Raw genomic sequence first — 18,433 nt, forward strand, 5'->3', positions numbered from 1 at the left:
CTTAAGTGAGTCTCTCTCTCTCTCTCTCTCTCTCTCTCCATATGGATAAACATCACAAACAAATAAGAAAATACATAAATTAACTGACAGTATTTTCAGTTACCATTAACTCTCTCTCTCTCTCTCTCTCTCACCGTACTCACGTTATTGATTCAGGAAGTAATTACCATATCTCCAAAGTTGAATGACCTGAGAAGTGAACCAAATCTTAATTACAGATCAAGAAATTGGCCAAAGACTTTTTTATTTTTATTGTCCATCCATCCATCATCCAATCCTACGTTGCCCCATGAGAAGCGTAGGAGCCCGGGGCTAGGCAAGTTGGTCCTGACATTTAAGATGAGAGAGGCCAGCCACACTCATCCCTGCGTGACATTACGTGAGCAATAATCCCCAACCACCCCTTGGATATAAACCCCCACCGGCTTAATCCGATTGCAGCGCCTTAGTTACCCACTAAGCCACCAGGCGCCATAATTTGGTTATATGGTTACCACCCTGCGTAGTAAATGGTTTCCAGGTGTACAGGAAACCATTTGGCTTGTCACTCAGTGTAGAGTCACCCACAGGCAGAACGAAGAGGAAAGAATGAAGGAAGGAAAGTCAGAAGAGGATGAAAGGAAAGAAGGATGGAGGAAAGGGCAGACACCTGAAAGCAGCACTACATCAAGTGAGTGGATGGTCTGATACTAAAATTTTGACATTCACTTTCCATGGTTTATGTTTTACCACCAAATATTGCAGATATTGTTTTAGTGTATATATGATTTCCTGGGGTGAGAGAGAGAGAGAGAGAGAGAGAGAGAGACAGTGTGTGTGTGTGTGTGTGTGTGTGTGTGTGTGTGTGTGTGTGTGTGTGTGTGTGTGTGTAATCATGTGCGCATCACAAAACCAGACACATTAACGACCTTCACAGAATTCAGAATCCTTAAAACACAAACATATTTCCAACGCAATTCCCACAATTTTACACACACACACAAACACACACACACACACACACACAAATAAACACACACACACACACACACACAGCACATAAGCACATAACCCCCAAACATTTCATCCTACACCAAACTCGTCCAACAAAACACAACCACAAGTAGACACCCACAATAACAAACACCTCAACATCAACACTCCCCATATTCCCCATCCCTACATCACAAACCCTGCCTTCAAAAGCAACTCCCATACGCCCCCCCCCCCCCCAAAAAAAAAAAAAAAAAAAAAAAAAAACGCCCTGGACTCAAAAACTTTAAACTGAGGTCGAAAATGTCTGTGATTTCTGCCAACATTTTAGCCAGGTAATAATTCCGGGTCCTAAAGTCATAATTCACCTCGTTAACCAAACAGCTCCAGAAGTGCCAATGAAACTCTCCCCAGCCCACACATTCTCTCTGTCTGTCTGTCTCTCTCTCTCTCTCTCTCTCTCTCTCTCTCTCTCTCCCCGTTTATCAAGCTCCTTTAACTCCTGGTATTTCCTTCCACCTCCGTTCCAGACTCTATTTCACGCCGCCTCTCTCTCACGCATATTGTGCTCATATTTTCCTCACAATTTCCACGGCTTGTCGCATCGTTTCTTCCACCTCTCATAACTCACACTGTCTCCTTTTCTCGGTCTCATATTTCTGACTCAAATGTCGTAGATATGTCCTCCCCCTGCTCTATATTTCATCTTCATTTTGCATCCTCCCATCCCTTCCACTTTCACCCTGATCACATGACCTCTTTTAGTTTAATATTTCTATGCTCTCTTTTTACGCTCCTTTCGTCATTCCCAGCTCCTCCTCTTCCTCCTGCCCTCCAGTTCCTTTGTCCTTCTCATTTCCTTCCCTCCAACTCCTCCTTCCCACTTATTTCCCTCCAATTCCTCTCTCCTTTCCATTTCTTACCCTCCAACTCCATCCTCCTTCCCATTTCCTTCCCTTCAACTTCTCTCTCCCTTCCATTTCCTCCCCACCAACTCCATCCTCCTTCCTCCAACTCCCTCCTCCTCCGATTCCTTCCCTTCCTTGTGCTCGCCTTCTCTCCCCTTTCCTTTAATAACCCAGTATCATGTCACTTCCCATCTCCCTCCTGCATAAAATAATTTCCTTCCCTCCCCAACCTGAGTGTCAAACCAGGACACCTTTGCAAGATGCTGTCAGAAATTCGTGGATTTACATTCCTGTTAATTTTTTCCCACTCACACAGCTGGCAGAACCCTTACTTCGTTCAGTATAAAGATATATATATATATATATATATATATATATATATATATATATATATATATATATATATATATATATATATATATATATATATATATATATTATACCGCATAATATATTATTATTCACATACACACACACACACACGCCTTTCATTAACTTATGACACCTAGCTATCTACTCACAATTTTCTCTGCATCCATTCTCACCTTCACACGGTACACCATCACTCATCTCTCTCTCTCTCTCTCTCTCTCTCTCTCTCTCTCTCACAACCCATCCCATCCCTCTCACACGTGTAGTCCATCCCCGCAACCCCATAACTCTCACTCCCCTCTCTCACTCACTCACCTGCTCCCTCACCTCTCATGCATCAAAACCCTCCACCGCAACTCCCACTCTCGTCAACGTCACAATCCCTCACACCATAATCCCTCTCCTCTCCTACCACACCCCATCCTTTCCTATCTTGTCCTGCCCTGTCCTGTCCTGTCCTTCATACCTCTGCTCTTGCTCTTCCCTCTGCTCTCCTCTCCTCTCCTCCATTCCTTTATTCTTCCTGCCTCTCCTCTCCTCCATTCCTCTGCGCTTTCCTCCTCTCCTCTCCAGCCCTCGTCTCGTTTCTTCCCTCATCTCCTCTCCTCTCCCGGTTTCATTATTTCTTTCCCTCCTCACGTTTTCAAGGGTCTTCCTCTTCCTTCTCCTCCGTTCCCAATCTTCATCAGTGTCAGTCAAGCAAACTTAAAATAACTCTGCTTTCCTGGACAGGTCAACTCATTTCACAAGTAAAACATCATCCCTTGGACAATATACAAGCGTTTCTCTCTCTCTCTCTCTCTCTCTCTCTCTCTCTCTCTCTCTCTCTCTCTCTCCTTAAACACACCCCTCCTTCACCTTTCCATTGCTACCTAAGTCCCCCTCTTGCCACTCCCTCCCCTCTCGGTTCATCCACTTACTTTTCTATCTGTAACTAACCCCCTTTGACTCCTCACTCCCGCTATTCAGCATTTCTCATATCTTCGTTTGTGTCTACGTCCCTCATCATCTCTCCATCATTTCCAAATTCCATTTCTCCTCACAACTCCTTTCACCTTAACTTGGCTCAATTTTCAGCTTATTACATGTAGCTCAGTGGCAGAAAAAGACAAAGTTCGGCCCTACATTCTCTCCACAACACTTCTTCGTGACAAGCACCATATTGCGGTTTATATCTATTGTTGCAAATCAGCACTCAAGATGGACAGATAGCAATTTTAGGCCTAGTTAGTGTAAAATGCGTATAGTTTGTGTTTCCCTGGTACTTCATTACCTATATCTCACCTTCCACGCACCTCCCACCATCCCTTCACTTCTCTCCCCTCTCTCTCTCTTTTCCCAACCAGTCTATCTCACCTATTCCTCTCATTTCCCCAACCTCTTTCCCATCCCTCCTCATCTCCCCCTCTATTCCACTCTCCCTCTCACTTCTCCATTACCATCAATTCTCCCACTCCCCAGCCTCCTCCTTATCTCCCCTCCTACAAACTTCCCCCGCTCTCCAATTTAACTTCCCTCTCATTTATCTTCAATTTCACTTCCCTCCCACCTCTTCCTCTCACTTCTCATGCCTCCCTTTCATCTCTCCTCCTCCCTCTCACCTCTTCCTCTCACTTCCCAAAGCACCTCTCTCATCTCTCCCCGTTTCTCTCCTCTCCCTCTCACTTCCAAACGCTCTCCCTCATCTCTCCCTCTCAAACTCATCCCTCTCTCTCAAACCATACCTCCCTCTCACTTTTCACCCTACCCCCCTCTCACCTCTCCAGCCTCCCTCTTATCTCTCTCCACCACAACTGCACCCGACATAATCAAAGCCACCTTAATATTCATGAATGGACGAAACCTATTTTTTTATTTGCATATTGTTTTCCATATGCTCAAGGTTTTCAGTTCACAGAGGAAGGAAATCCAGTTCAAAATCAGGGTATGACGTTTTTGTTCTTTTTTCATGTCACCCCATATCAAAAGAAAATGTAATCCGGGAGAAAATGCATCTCTCTCTCTCTCTCTCTCTCTCTCTCTCTCTCTCTCTCTCTCTCCACACTGAAAGACAACCTAATCCGGCAAGAAAGGGAAAATGCACCTCTCTCTCTCTCTCTTTCTCTCTCTCTCTCTGAAACATTAAGCCCCAACCCTTTTTTCCGCCAGAGCACTTAATTGCTCTTAAAGTGAACAATAACTGAGCCAAAGAGCTTTCTCAACACCTGATGAAAACAGACAAATCTTCATCTACTTCTACTCCAATCCTCCTTCTACCAGACGATTTTTTTCAGCACAGGAGGGATTTTTCGAACTGGTGGCGTGAGATCTGTCCAATTAACCCTCCTGAAAAATCGTCTGTGGGATGCAATACACTGAAGAACAGTGTGAAAAATACGTCAGCATAATCTTGTGTGTGTGTGTGTGTGTGTGTGTGTGTGTGTGTGTGTGTGTGTGTGTGTGTGTGTGTGTGTGTGTGTGTGTTTAATAAGGACTAATCCCCTCCAGCTCTAAAAGTTTAAACTGAATAAAATCGTCTGGATATAGCAGGATTAAAATTAAAGTAAATTCTTTGAGTTCATCTTTCACCTCTCTTCCCTCCACTCTCTTTACCCACCCCCGCTCTCTTCATTCCTCGTTTTTCTCCCCTCTATCTCTCCCCTGCATCTCTTACTCCTCTTTCCCTCTACTCCTCTTCCTTTTCCTCTTCAACTCCTATCCATCCCCTCTTCTCTCTGATCTTTACAACTTCCTTTTCCTCTTCATCTCCTCAAACACCCTTCCTCTTTCCACACACTTCCTTTAACTTACTTTCCCACTCCTCCAGTTCCCCTCTTTTCCCTCTCCTGCTCCTCTCACCTCCTTCCTCTTCCCCTTCCGTCCATCTTCCTCCATCTCCTGTACCCTCCTTTCTCCCTCCTTCCCTCACCATCCTCCTCTCTTCCACCTCAATCCTCTTTCCTCTTCAGTTCTATTTCCTCCTTCCTTCCTTCCCCTTTCTCCCTCCTCCAACTCTCCCCTCTCCTTCTCCTATCTCCCTCCCTCCTCTCCCTCTGGCATCCTTCGACCCAGAATACTAAGCGGATTTCTGGGTGCAAAAAAAGACAGACAATCATTCAGGTCATCTGGGGAGACACGCGCTTCGAAGTCTGAAAGAACGACGCAATGCCATCTCGGTCGCGTCCCTGAAACACTTTTTATACCATATACACTAATCTAGAGACCATCCTCGGCTAAAATCCGTGTCAAGCAGTTACCATATTCTCTACACTTGGTACTCATGACATCTGTATTCCTAAAATCATGGCATACGAGCAAATACACTCAGATGATAATGCCTTTACTACCGAGACGTGTTTTTGTCTCCTGGTTACCGCCCAGCTACTTTATTCAGGATATGGATAACTTCTCGCAGTAAAAATAATTGAGACCATTTTTACTTCCCAAAATGATAAAGGTCCACCCTAATCAAAGCGAAATATATGGATGTAACAAAGATCACCATAAAACCATGTGAAGGGATTAAACAACAAAACACGAATGACTGAAAACTGATGATCACTATAACAAAATACAAACAATACTCGTAAATCCAAGTCACACAGGTACAAATTAATCCACATGTAAAAATCCATCTACGAACATATTACATTCCACACTTAAATCAATGAAAACATCTTCTGTCTAGGCAATACGTGGAAAATGAGTGGACTAATTCAAGCACTCACATGTACTTGAAACTCAGGGGCACTTGTGAGATGAGAACACAAACACAAGGTTCCCAAACAGGACGAATACCACACGAACGCACACAAGGACGCAAACACACGCTAACACAAACACATTCTCTCTCTCTCTCTCTCTCTCTCTCTCTCTCTCTCTCTCCAATACTCCTTTCCCTCTTCCCTTTCTCCTTTACTTCCCCCCTGTCGTCCACTCCACAAACTCCCATCCCCCCCCATCCTACTACCCCCCTTCCACCCCTTCCTCCTTCTCCCTCTCCATCCCTCTCACAGATACTACCCAAGCGATACTGTCCATTACCTCAATACTGCTACTGCCAGAGGGGTATTAGGGAGTTTGTGAGGGGTACTACTACTGAATGGCAATGTTATGAAAGCAGATGTGTTCGAGGAAAGAGAGAGAGAGAGAGAGAGAGAGAGATTCATTCATGCAAGTGCGTGTGCATGTGTGCATGAAATCCTTGTTCCATAACTGAGTGTGTGTGTGTGTGTGTGTGTGTGTGTGTGTGTGTGTGTGTGTGTGTGTGTGTGTGTGTGTGTGTGTGTGTGTGTGTGTGTGTGTGTGTGTGTGTGTGTGTGTGTGTGTGTGTGTGTGTGTGTGTGTGTGTGTGTGTGTGTGAGAGAGAGAGAGAGACTATTCAAGTCTGTGTTTATGCGTGTGGAACTATCTGTACCAGTGAATAATGAATGTATGTGAGGAAATAAGTGTGTGCGTGCGTGTGTGTGCGTGTGCGTGCCTGTGCCTAAAAAGGGCTTGTGTGTGCGTGCCTGCCAGCCGTTCCAGAGCACCATCCACCAGCAGGTGCCGCCCGTGTGTCATACCCTGTGTGTGTGTGTGTGTGTGTGTGTGTGTGTGTGTGTGTGTGTGTGTGTGTGTGTGTGTGTGTGTGTGTGTTAAATCTCGTCATCCTCCTCCTCCTCATCATCATCATCATCAACATCAACATCAACATCATCATCATCATCATCATCACCATCAACAGATCTTGCAACACTTGTAGGACACAGCCATTCCATCCACGGTGTGCAATATCATAAGCAAATCCTCATCAATTTTTCGACTGTTAATTCGTCTCCTCATCGTCCACTTCCTACTTTCTCCATTTCCTTACACCACTCCATCATCACAGCCTTCCTCATCTGGCCCATATCTTCAAACTGACTTATATATACCCCTGTCAACAGCCTAATCAAATACATTAACCCTCTGTAATCAAATCTTCTACGAACACATCTCTTCCTTTTGATCAGTGGGCTTCTTATGACACATCTTCCAAGAAATGATATATATTCTTATTCTTCGACTATTATAGGTATTTATCTAGCCACCCTACATATTCATCTACGCACCCCATATATGTACATACGCACCCCACATACCTATGCTTCCCATATATCTACCAACGCACTCCACATACCTACGCACCCCATATATCTACCAACGCACTCCACATACCTACGCACCCCATATATCTACCAACGCACTCCACATACCTACGCACCCCACATATATACCTACGCACCCCACATATTAACCTACGCACCCCACATATCTACCTACGCACCCCACATATCTACCTACGCACCCCACAATTACCTACGCACCCCACATATCTAAGTAGACACCCCACATATCTACCTACGCACTTCACATACCTACTTACGCACCCCACAATTACCTATGCACCCCACATATCTAAGTAGACACCCCACATATCTACCTACGCACTTCACATACCTACCTACGCACCCCACAATAACCTACGCACCCCACATATCTAAGTAGACATCCACGTATCTACCTACGCACCCCACATACCTACCTACGCACCCCACATACCTACGCACCCCACATATCTAAGCAGACATCCCACATACCTTCCTACGCACCCCACATATCTACCTACGCACCCCACATACCTACCTACGCACCCCACATACCTACGCACCCCACATATCTACCTCCGCACCCACATAATTACCCCTCACTTGTCCTACTTCCTAAACTTTCACTCTATATTTTTAATGTTCACTCTGTACTAAAATCTTTCGCCTTTACATTGCCCCTTTAAGCCTCCTGTGTCTCGTATTCTCGTCGGTTAAGGAAGCTCCCTAACACCTCTTCCTTACCGATTTATTATGGGATACGGCTGGTTAATACTGACCTGTGTGCTATTTATACAGAATAAGGTGAGATCAGAATTATTTAAGGAACCCATAAAAGGACGGCAATGTGTAATAAACAAAATAAATCACTTAAGAAGAGGTGTTAGGGATTGGCCTATGAATCACACTCAGAGAAAAAAAAAATCGTCCTATGTTAGTCGGGAATGAATACTAGAGCTGTCTCGATCACTAGGGGGGTCTATGGTGACAGTATCGACACTCTCAGGTTGCTATTCCTCCCTCTCAGGTGAATAAAATCGTCTGGCGTTAATTAATGGAGAAGACTAGAGTTGTGCCGAGCGTGAGGGGATTTATGTGGATATTAAAACACTCTCATATACGGTTCTCCTCTTGCTTCTCGTTTATGCTTTCTGTTCCGGATCGAGGCCCTCGCAGCACCAAATAATAATAATAATAATAACAATAATAATAATAATAATAATAACAATAACCATCATCATAATCATTGTCATCATCTTTGCAATAATAATAATAATAATAATGGTTTTCTACTGCTTTCAATACCACTTATATTTTCCATACTCCTAGTCTCAACAATATCAATGGTAGCTACTGTATTGATGGCGATGGGTTCAACATCAATTAACTCCTCTTTTAATGGTCGAAGTTTCAATGGCAGTGGCTTCCATGGTAGAGTTCAATAATGGTAGTTTGAATGGTAGTTAGGGAGTCGAAATGGTAGAATCCGTGGCTGCCATCGTTCTTCCCTCTCAGCCAGTACAGGCCAATCTTGGTTAATTATCAGGGGCAATTTTGGAGGAGAGAGAGAGAGAGAGAGAGACACACACACACACACACACACACACACACACACACACACACACACACACACACACACACCAGAGAGAGAGAGAGAGAGAGAGAGAATCAGTACCGTGAATTACTGCTTCGTCACTGTCACTATAATTGCCATCATTACAACGGCTAGGCACCACCTTCGTCACATCATCATCATCATTCTCCCTAGGATCACTGTTTCCATCATCATCATCATCACCATTCCATCACCATCATTAATTTACCATCATCATCATCACCTCCCTCATTAATACCACCACTACAACTATCATTATCATCATTAAAGCTTATTATCATCACCCGGAACACTCTTCACATCCCTACGAGGTCTATCTTTGCAAAAACACCACCTTAATCACCACTACAACCATCATCACAATCATCATCACTATTACCATCATCACATCTATCATGGCAATCATTACTCCAGCTCACCACCACTACTATCATCAGTCATTACCCGTACCATCATCACTACCATCACTGGAATTATTATTACAACTCATCACCTCATCACCACCAACACCATCACTCTCATCTGTCATCGTCACCACCACCATCACAGACCTAACCATCCACATCTCACCATCGCCCCATCATATCATCATCATCACCATCCCCATCACCACCACCCTCATCACCACGGCCTTCACAATACACCCACAAAACCAGAGTTCATATCAAAGTACCCTCAACAAAATCCTCTCACCACACTCACAACCATTATCACCATCATTACCACCATCACCATCAATACAGACCTAACAATCCTTATATTTACCACCAACACAAACTTTACCATCTTCATCACCACCACTACCATCACCGTCTTCATTTCCATCACCATATCACCACCACAAGCCTTACCATTCTCATCTCCACCACTACAACCACCATCGCTACCACCATCATATACCGCACCACCACCATGCCTACCACCATCACCACCCTACAAATCAATACACCCACCACCACACAGGCTCACATCAAAGTACACCCACACACACACACACACACCCACACCCACACCCACACACACACACACACACACACATTCCACCCCTATCATCACATTTCACACCCACCAATGACCTCGATATAGCTAGGTTATTTCTTCCCTCATCACCATCACCACCAGCACACACCTCACCAGTCTCATTTCCATCACACAGCTAACAAACACCATCAGCATCACCACCATAGCACACACCACCATCATCATCATCATCATCATCACCACCACCACCACCATCACTACCACCATCAAAGATCTTGTAATCCCCTATCCTCCTCCTCCTCCTCCTCATCATCATCATCATCATCATCATCATCATCATCATCACCATCATCACCACCACCACCAGTATCACCATCAAAAGATCTCAGTTCAATCCCCCCTCCCTATCACCATCACTACCCAGGACTACAATCACTATCTTCATCAATACTCTCATCACCACACGAACCCACAACACACTATACACAATTTCTCTCTCAATCACCACCTCCACCACTATCACACCATCGTAATCCATCCTCATCATAACCACCACCACTATCCCTAACTAACACACACCTCACTATCCTCATCATCAATACCAACACCGTCACCACCATCACCACCCAACTCACAAGGACCACGTCAAAGTACCCACAAGCCTGTCTCACAAACTCATTACAAGTTTTCCTTTCGCACTCTCGGACACATAAAAAAAAAAAAAAAAGGCACAAACTTTGACTAAGGAAAAACACGTCAGAATGGAATAAACTCATCATTATTTTTCTTTCCCATTTCCAATCCACGAGAAAAAATAAATAAAACAAGAAAAAAAAATATGAAAAAATATACTTATCAATTTTTTCCGAGACACCAATGAAGAAATCAGAAACCCCCCCCCAAAAAAAAAAAAACTATGAATGAAATAACGAGACATTTTTTTTTTCATTATATTTCTGGGCATTTCAAAAACTTAACCCTTTCACTCCCACGACGTTTTATTCATATTAGTGTCCTAGATGATTCTATTCAATTTTGTAATTTTTTCTCACGTTTCACTAAGAAAAAATAAATAAATATAAAAATATTAACACCAACATAGCCCTACTTACGGAAAAAGACACATTCATCTACAGCTCGTACAATACCGTAACCCAGTTTCCTATTCACATACACACACACACACACACACGGCGAACATTTATATACATCATTACCACCATCATCATCATCATCAATATTTAGGTCTATACACTATCTTAATCGTATCTCACATTTCACTTAAAGACGACGAACGCTTATACACATGATCATCATCATTCTTTTCTTTTATATTCATTAGTAAGACAGCACCTTAAATTCCACAAAAAATCCGGAGGCATTTTTTTTTTTTTCGTATACCGTACAAAAAAGCATCATAACCAACACAGCCGACGCCAAAACGACAATCCTGCATAAAACACACTGCCATATTACACCCTATTAAAGATGGCATTGGCAGTCACTTATAAATACACATACACTGAATCAACGCTGCTCTATACACTAAATCAACGCTGCTCTTAGTAAACATACACTAAATCAACGCTGCTCTTATTAAACATACACCAAATCAACGCTGCTCTTATTAAACATACACTAAATCAACGCTGCTCTTATTAAACATACACCAAATCAACGCTGCTCTTATTAAACATACATTAAATCAACGCTGCTCTTATTAAACATACACCAAATCAACGCTGCTCTTTTTAAACATACACCAAATCAACGCTGCTCTTTTTAAACATACACTTAATCAACGCTGTTCTTAAATGTATGATAAAAAATACAGATATAAGAAGTCGCATCGAAAGAAATATACAGGTAATACTGCGTAAAATTAAGCTGATTTGAAAATATTAAGCAGCGCAAAATTATACGTAAAAAGGAAATAAAATGTCTGAGTCACCTTCATGTGGCAAAAATAAACTAAAAATAATAATACACGAAAAGATGGGTATAATATCAGGACGAAAAACACAATTAGGACAATTTTAATATATGAAAAGACAAGAGGTATGGCTATCGCAAAACAACAAACTTACCCCCCCACCACCCAAAAAAAATGCACACGTCACATGCACAATCATCCATATAATAATAATAATAATAATAATAATAATAATAACGATGAACCACATGCGAAAAACAGTCTGTGAAAAAAGATAAGCACAAAACATGATCAGCGAAAAAAGAAAGCGAAACAAACAGGAAACACCCCAATTAGCGAAAATGATGATGAAGGAAGAAAAATTACTAAAAAAAAATAAATAAATAAATAAATTTTACACTGAAAAACACATGAAAAGTGAAGCAAAAACAAAAACAGAAAAAAATACGATCAACATCCAATACAATGAATGAAAACAAAAACAAATATTTAACACATCGAACTTAAAACATGAAAACATCCAAAAATTAAGAGAGCAGGAAGCGCGCGCGCGCACACGCACACACACGCACACACACACACACACACACACACACACACACACACACACACACACACACACACACACACACACACAATGAATAGTTATTTTCCTCATTATACGGGCAGAAACACCTGCCCTCCCTCGCCCTCACACACCTGACTCTGTGTGTGTGTGTGTGTGTGTGTGTGTGTGTGTGTGTGTGTGTGTGTGTGTGTGTGTATGTGTGTGTGTGTGTGTAATTTTTTCGTTCAATCCTCGTGTTTTGTTCCCAATCAGAACAGAAATGGTCGGCGAATCGTCAATCTTTTTACAGCAATTGTCCACGTAATCACCAATACCTTTTAACCTCTTCACTACCAGCACATCTTTTATGGTATATTTCATTCCTTACATTATTCACATTATTATTTATTTTCTTTATTTATCTGCTTTAAATTTACCCTTGAGAATTTTTAACTAGACGGGTTGCAGCTTTCATTAACCTCTTCAGTACTAGATGTCTTTCCCAAGGTAAATAAAAAAACGTCTTGAGTTAGTACGAATAATCTTTGACGTCACCATACAGAAGGGTTTAACTATTCACACTACATCTCACCCTACTCCCTCTCAGCACCTCACTATACAATGCTTCTAGCCTAACATCACAATATTCCTCACTATACATCACCACAACCTCACTATCCTACAACTTCACCATACCAGGGCTCACCATCACAAACCACTGAGCTCCCCCCACGTCACCATACATCACACTCACCATACATCATACTTTGCTGCATTAACAACACCCCCACTGCCACTCTACACCTCGCTGTCATTAATTTTCTCGCTAATACACCCAGTCACATTGTTAAGCTACACAGTGCTAGGCTGACAATATTAACCTCTATTTTTTTTCCTATTATTATTATTATTATTATTATTATTATGTGTGATATCTATAGAATTCTGTTCATGTTCTGGGCTGTTCGAACTCGAGATTGGACAAAGCCTTCCCATAGTAGAAGCGAATGAAATCGTGAATCGTCTGATGAAGGACTGATTAAAGAAACAAAGGAAAAAATAAAGAGAAAAGGAGAAAGAACACAAAAATAAAGAGGACGAAAGAAAGAGAAAGAGAGAAAGAAAAGAGTGTACAAGGGGTTAAACCTGTGTATCACGTATGGTGAATCTAGTTACACCCACCACATCAAAAAAATACATGAAAATAGAAACACCATAACCCCCAAAACATCGCACATCACAATACAAGGCACTATATTACACCTTACACCTCACACCAAAATTCTTCCATCACACTACACTACTCCCACTTGCAGCTGCGTCTACTAGTTTATGGCCTCGAAGCAAACAGAAAGAGATCGTGCCAAATTAACAGTAATATTAAGGGCAGCAAGAAGGGTTGGAACCTCCTTTCAATATTTCGGAGTCTGGAGCATATCAGGTATTAATAACGCAAAGTGATGATGATTAATAATAATAATACGGTAATAATAATAATAATAATAGCAAAAACAAACACAACAACAACAACAACAACAATAATAATAATAATAATAATAATAATAACAATAATAATGATAATGACAATAATTATCTCCAGGCATCTTGAAATGAACAGATCTTGAATTTGGCTCTTTTTTTTTTTTTTTTTTCTTTGGAAGAAACGGTTTGCTGGCTCCCTGCCTTTGGTTCCTTCTTCCTTGCATAAAAAAAAACGCACCAAACATTTCCAGCACATAATTTCCCACTGAATATACCCCAAAGAAAGCAATTCATGACATTTAAATTATCATCACTTTAGGCCAATTTCAGGTATTCCTCGGGTAGCCTACACTACAGCACTCCTATCACTCCCACGCACCGCTACACCCCAATACACTATATTTAATTAAGATCACAGCGCACCACACGCCACACTGCATCACAAAGACTAAACTGAAAAGTATAGAAAAGTATACTATGTTTCCCTTGCATTCCACAGCACGCCACTTATTCTACACCACGCTATATTATTCATACCACTCCACACATCATACCACTAACACCAGTATAACATTCCACACAACGCCACTATACTCCACACCACACCACTATGCAATTCATCATCACACTACGATAGCATTCGCAAATACAATAATACTACCACATACCACTCCACACTACACCACTGTTCACATAATACCACTCCACACCACTATATCACTTTGCACCCCGTAACTCACATCATACTTACTGAATCCAGAGCACTATACAAGGCATAAATAATACACACACACTTAAAACACACACACACACACACACACACAGCTTGCACAAAGATCAATAGATTTCCATTTTTCTTAAGTATCGCCATAGTAACAATGCATCACACATATACACTAGTCAACAATTTATCCAGCGCACACACACACACACACACACACACACACACACACACACACACACACACACACACACACACACACACACACACACAATTACATCCAACCATTCAAGAATAGTTATGGTACACAAATACATATATAGACACATACACATCTATACACACATACATGCATCCAAATACATACACAAATCACCACATATACACAATCATATACAAATGCACACACTCATCTAGATTAGGTGCTAATATACATGACAAATACTCTTTAACTACTATGGCCTAAATACATACACAAATATTTCCATAAAAATATACAATTATCTATCTATCTATCTATCTATCTATCTATCTATCTACCCATCCATCTACCAATCCATCCATCCGTCCATCCATCCATACATACATACATACATCACACAATAAATGCCACTGCCCGAACAAAACATACAAAACACAACCCAGCCAAACGAACACTAGCATAATATAAACAGGGAGAGAGAGGGGGGAAAAACACGCCATAACACAAGTACGCGAAACAATGTAAAAACATCATAATTCACGCCACAAAACTATCACACACACACACACACACACACACACACACACACACACACACACACACACACACTGCAATACTGAGAAATACGAGAGGAGCCCATACGGTGGACTTGTAATTTGTGGGTGCTTTTATTGTTTGTTGATGATGATGATGATGATGTCTGTGATGGTGTCAGGGCGGAGTAATGATGCTTGTGGTGGTGGTGTGATGTCGTTATGATATGAAGTATTTTTTCAGTGATGATGGTGATAATGTTGGTGTGGTGGCGTTTGTGATGATGTTGAGGGTGGTGTTTGTTGTGGTGGCAGCTGTAGCGATTATGGTAGTGATGAGTTCGTAGTGGTGGTGGTTGTAGTGTCTGAGAGAGTGGGGACTGCAATGATGGTGATGGTGGTGGTGTGATGACGTTAGTGTGTGGTGATTGTGAAAGAGTGATGACGTAATTAGTGTCATTTATGTTCACAGTTCTTCTGATGGTAAAAGCGATATTTATCAATGTCACGCTAATAATTAAGAGCAAGTAATTTGTAGCGCTGACACAAATGGTAATTAGGTGATTGTAAAGGTGTGTGTGTGTGTGTGTGTGTGTGTGTGTGTGTGTGTGTGTGTGTGTGTGTGTGTGTGTGTGTGTGTGTGTGTGTGTGTGTGTGTGTGTGTGTGTGTGTGTGTGTGTGTGTGTGTGTGTGTGTGTGTGTGTGTGTGTGTGTGTGTGTGTGTGTGAGAGGAGGGAATGGAGGGTGATAGCCAGGATAGTGGAAGCTCCTGTTCCAGTTATGGCAGAGTTATGTTTATATGAAGATAGTATGACAGACGTGGAGATCATAAGCAGATATGACTACTTGTGGCCCAGAGGGGGTAGTGTTTTGGTCGTCATGGTCGTCCTTGTTACTGTTCTTATTGTTGCTGTTGTGTGGTGGTGGTGGTGGTGGCGGTGGTGTGCGGTAGTGGGAAGTATGGATGACAGATGATCTTATGTATGTGTGTGGTGGTGCTGTGGTAGTCTATGTATCAAGTCGGCTGTATTCTGGTGCCTAGTGGCCGTGTGTGTATATGCTGGTGATGTAATGGTGTGTGTATATGCCCGCGATGTAGTGGTGTGTGTATATGCTGATGATGCTGTAATGGTAGGTGAACGGAAATGCTGAATGTGTGTTGCTGATGGTGTTTCAATTGTGTGTGTTGCTGGTAGTAGTGTTCGGGCTGACGGAACAAGTGACTCTGGTGAAGTTGTGTGTGTTTTTGACGTGTGCTGATGGTGGTGGATGTTCATTGCGTCGTAAGGTGCAGTGCCTATGACGATGACTGTCATGGTGTTTGTTACTGTGACTGTGATAGCGAGTGTGATGGTAAGTATGGGGGAGTGCTAGTGTTCTGTGTAATATTGTGATGGTGTGCACAATACGGTGGACACAATATCTGAGGTGACGTCTGCGGTGTATGGTGGCGGATAGTGACTGTGTCTTTGGTCCAGTGTCTTTGATGATGATGATGATGATTGTGCTAGTGACGGTTGGTGCGAGGGAATTATGTCATAATGGGTGGTGGTGGTGGCAACATAACTTTGGTGATGAAAATGGTGGCTGGAAATGACGGTGCAGTGTATGGATGATGATGATGATGTCTCCAGTGGTGGCAGCAATATTGTGATGTCAGTAATCTCTGAATGTGGAGATGGCGTCTATGTTAATGGTACAAAGTCTATGATGGTGCACGTGTTCGTTTAGGTACCGGTAGCGGCTATGAAGTGTTATCGTATGGTGAATTGTGTATGATGGTGATGGTGTCTGTAGCGGTGGCAGCAGCACTATCCAGGGTGGTGTTAGTGGTGTCTGGTGGTGGGGATAGTGTCCGTGCGTAATTACAGTATAATGTTGTGTTTATAATGGTACTAATGTTAGCGGTTGTTGTGTGGCGTCGTATGGTGTCGTGTACATGATAGTGATGGTGCCTATGGTGGTGGGTAATATCCAGGGTGGTATTAGTGGTGTCTGGTGGTGGTGATAGTGTCCGTGTCTGTCGGTGTCATGGTGATGGTAATGGCAGGTGACGATGATAATTAAATCTGGTGGTGCAGGTGTCAGAGCCGATGATGGAGTGATAGTGCTATCCCTGACACTCATAATATTCTGTTTTAATTCATCACCTAACACATCAATTGAATGCACAGTTTTATATAGCCTGTATGTGACGCGGTAGAAAATATATAACCCGATGAAAAGCCTTACCCACAAAAAATAAAGCGATAGGAGATTATTTTGATATGCATTAGTCAAACGTAGGCAGTGGTTTAAAAAGGAATTACAAGTACTATATATTAAGTCTTCGGATTTACATAGCATTGAGATGGCCCTTTATTATTTTCTTTAGAACAGCTTATGATATACTTTAACGCCATTGTTTACACAGTAACACTACACCGGGTGCCAGTGCTGCACAGGGGAATCAGACGCGGTGCTAAGCTGGTGAACACTAGCTCTGGCACTGTGGCAGCAGCGACGTGGCACTCAGAAGCGATAAGAGGCCCTAGTCACACCGACACACCAACACAGCACCTCCCTTCGCAGTGCCAACACCAACAACCTAGAAAATAACAACTAAGACAAGCGCAGGGAGGGCGGGGAAAAGTTTGAGCAGGAGTTTGGTTTACCTTTTGAGCTTCGCCCTTTTCTTCTTGAAAGCCCTTTTGACTCTGATGAGGATGAATGCCGCGGTGCCGAAGCTGACCGACGGCATCTTCCCCTTGGAGGGTGAAGTGGTCGGGTCTTCCCCTTCCTTATTCATGCCGACGGAGGAAGAATAGCACGGAGGAGAAGAGGAGGAAGAATGTGGAGGTGAGGGAGGGCGCGCCACGACGAGGGAGGGGCGGTGGCTGGCGGGAGGAGAGAGGAGTAGCGACGTAGGACTCAGCCGGGACCTCGGGCCCTGATTGAGAGGTGCCACGCCCGCCCTTCCATCCTCTGGTCTAATTCACTCATCCACAACAACCACTTCGATGTCGTAATTATCACCTGAAGCAGTCACACGCCACGCCAAGAGGAGCGTAGATAAGCCA

General features: G+C 42.7%; 1 protein-coding gene across 1 annotated transcript in view; it reads right to left on the bottom strand.

Moving 5' to 3' along the window:
- The window catches only part of wake (ankyrin repeat and fibronectin type III domain containing protein wide awake), a 569,524-nt gene extending 551,362 nt beyond the window's left edge, over positions 1 to 18,162 (bottom strand). Inside the window, exon 1 of the mRNA XM_080271688.1 lies at positions 18,029 to 18,162. Within this exon, the coding sequence (XP_080127814.1) occupies positions 18,029 to 18,162 (134 nt within the window). The remainder of the gene's footprint in view (positions 1 to 18,028) is intronic.
- Positions 18,163 to 18,433: the final 271 nt, after the last annotated feature.

Source organism: Coenobita brevimanus, chromosome 47 (genome assembly GCF_032717465.1).
Source record: "Coenobita brevimanus isolate Jiangsu-jjx chromosome 47, ASM3271746v2, whole genome shotgun sequence".
Lineage (NCBI taxonomy): Eukaryota > Metazoa > Arthropoda > Malacostraca > Decapoda > Coenobitidae > Coenobita > Coenobita brevimanus.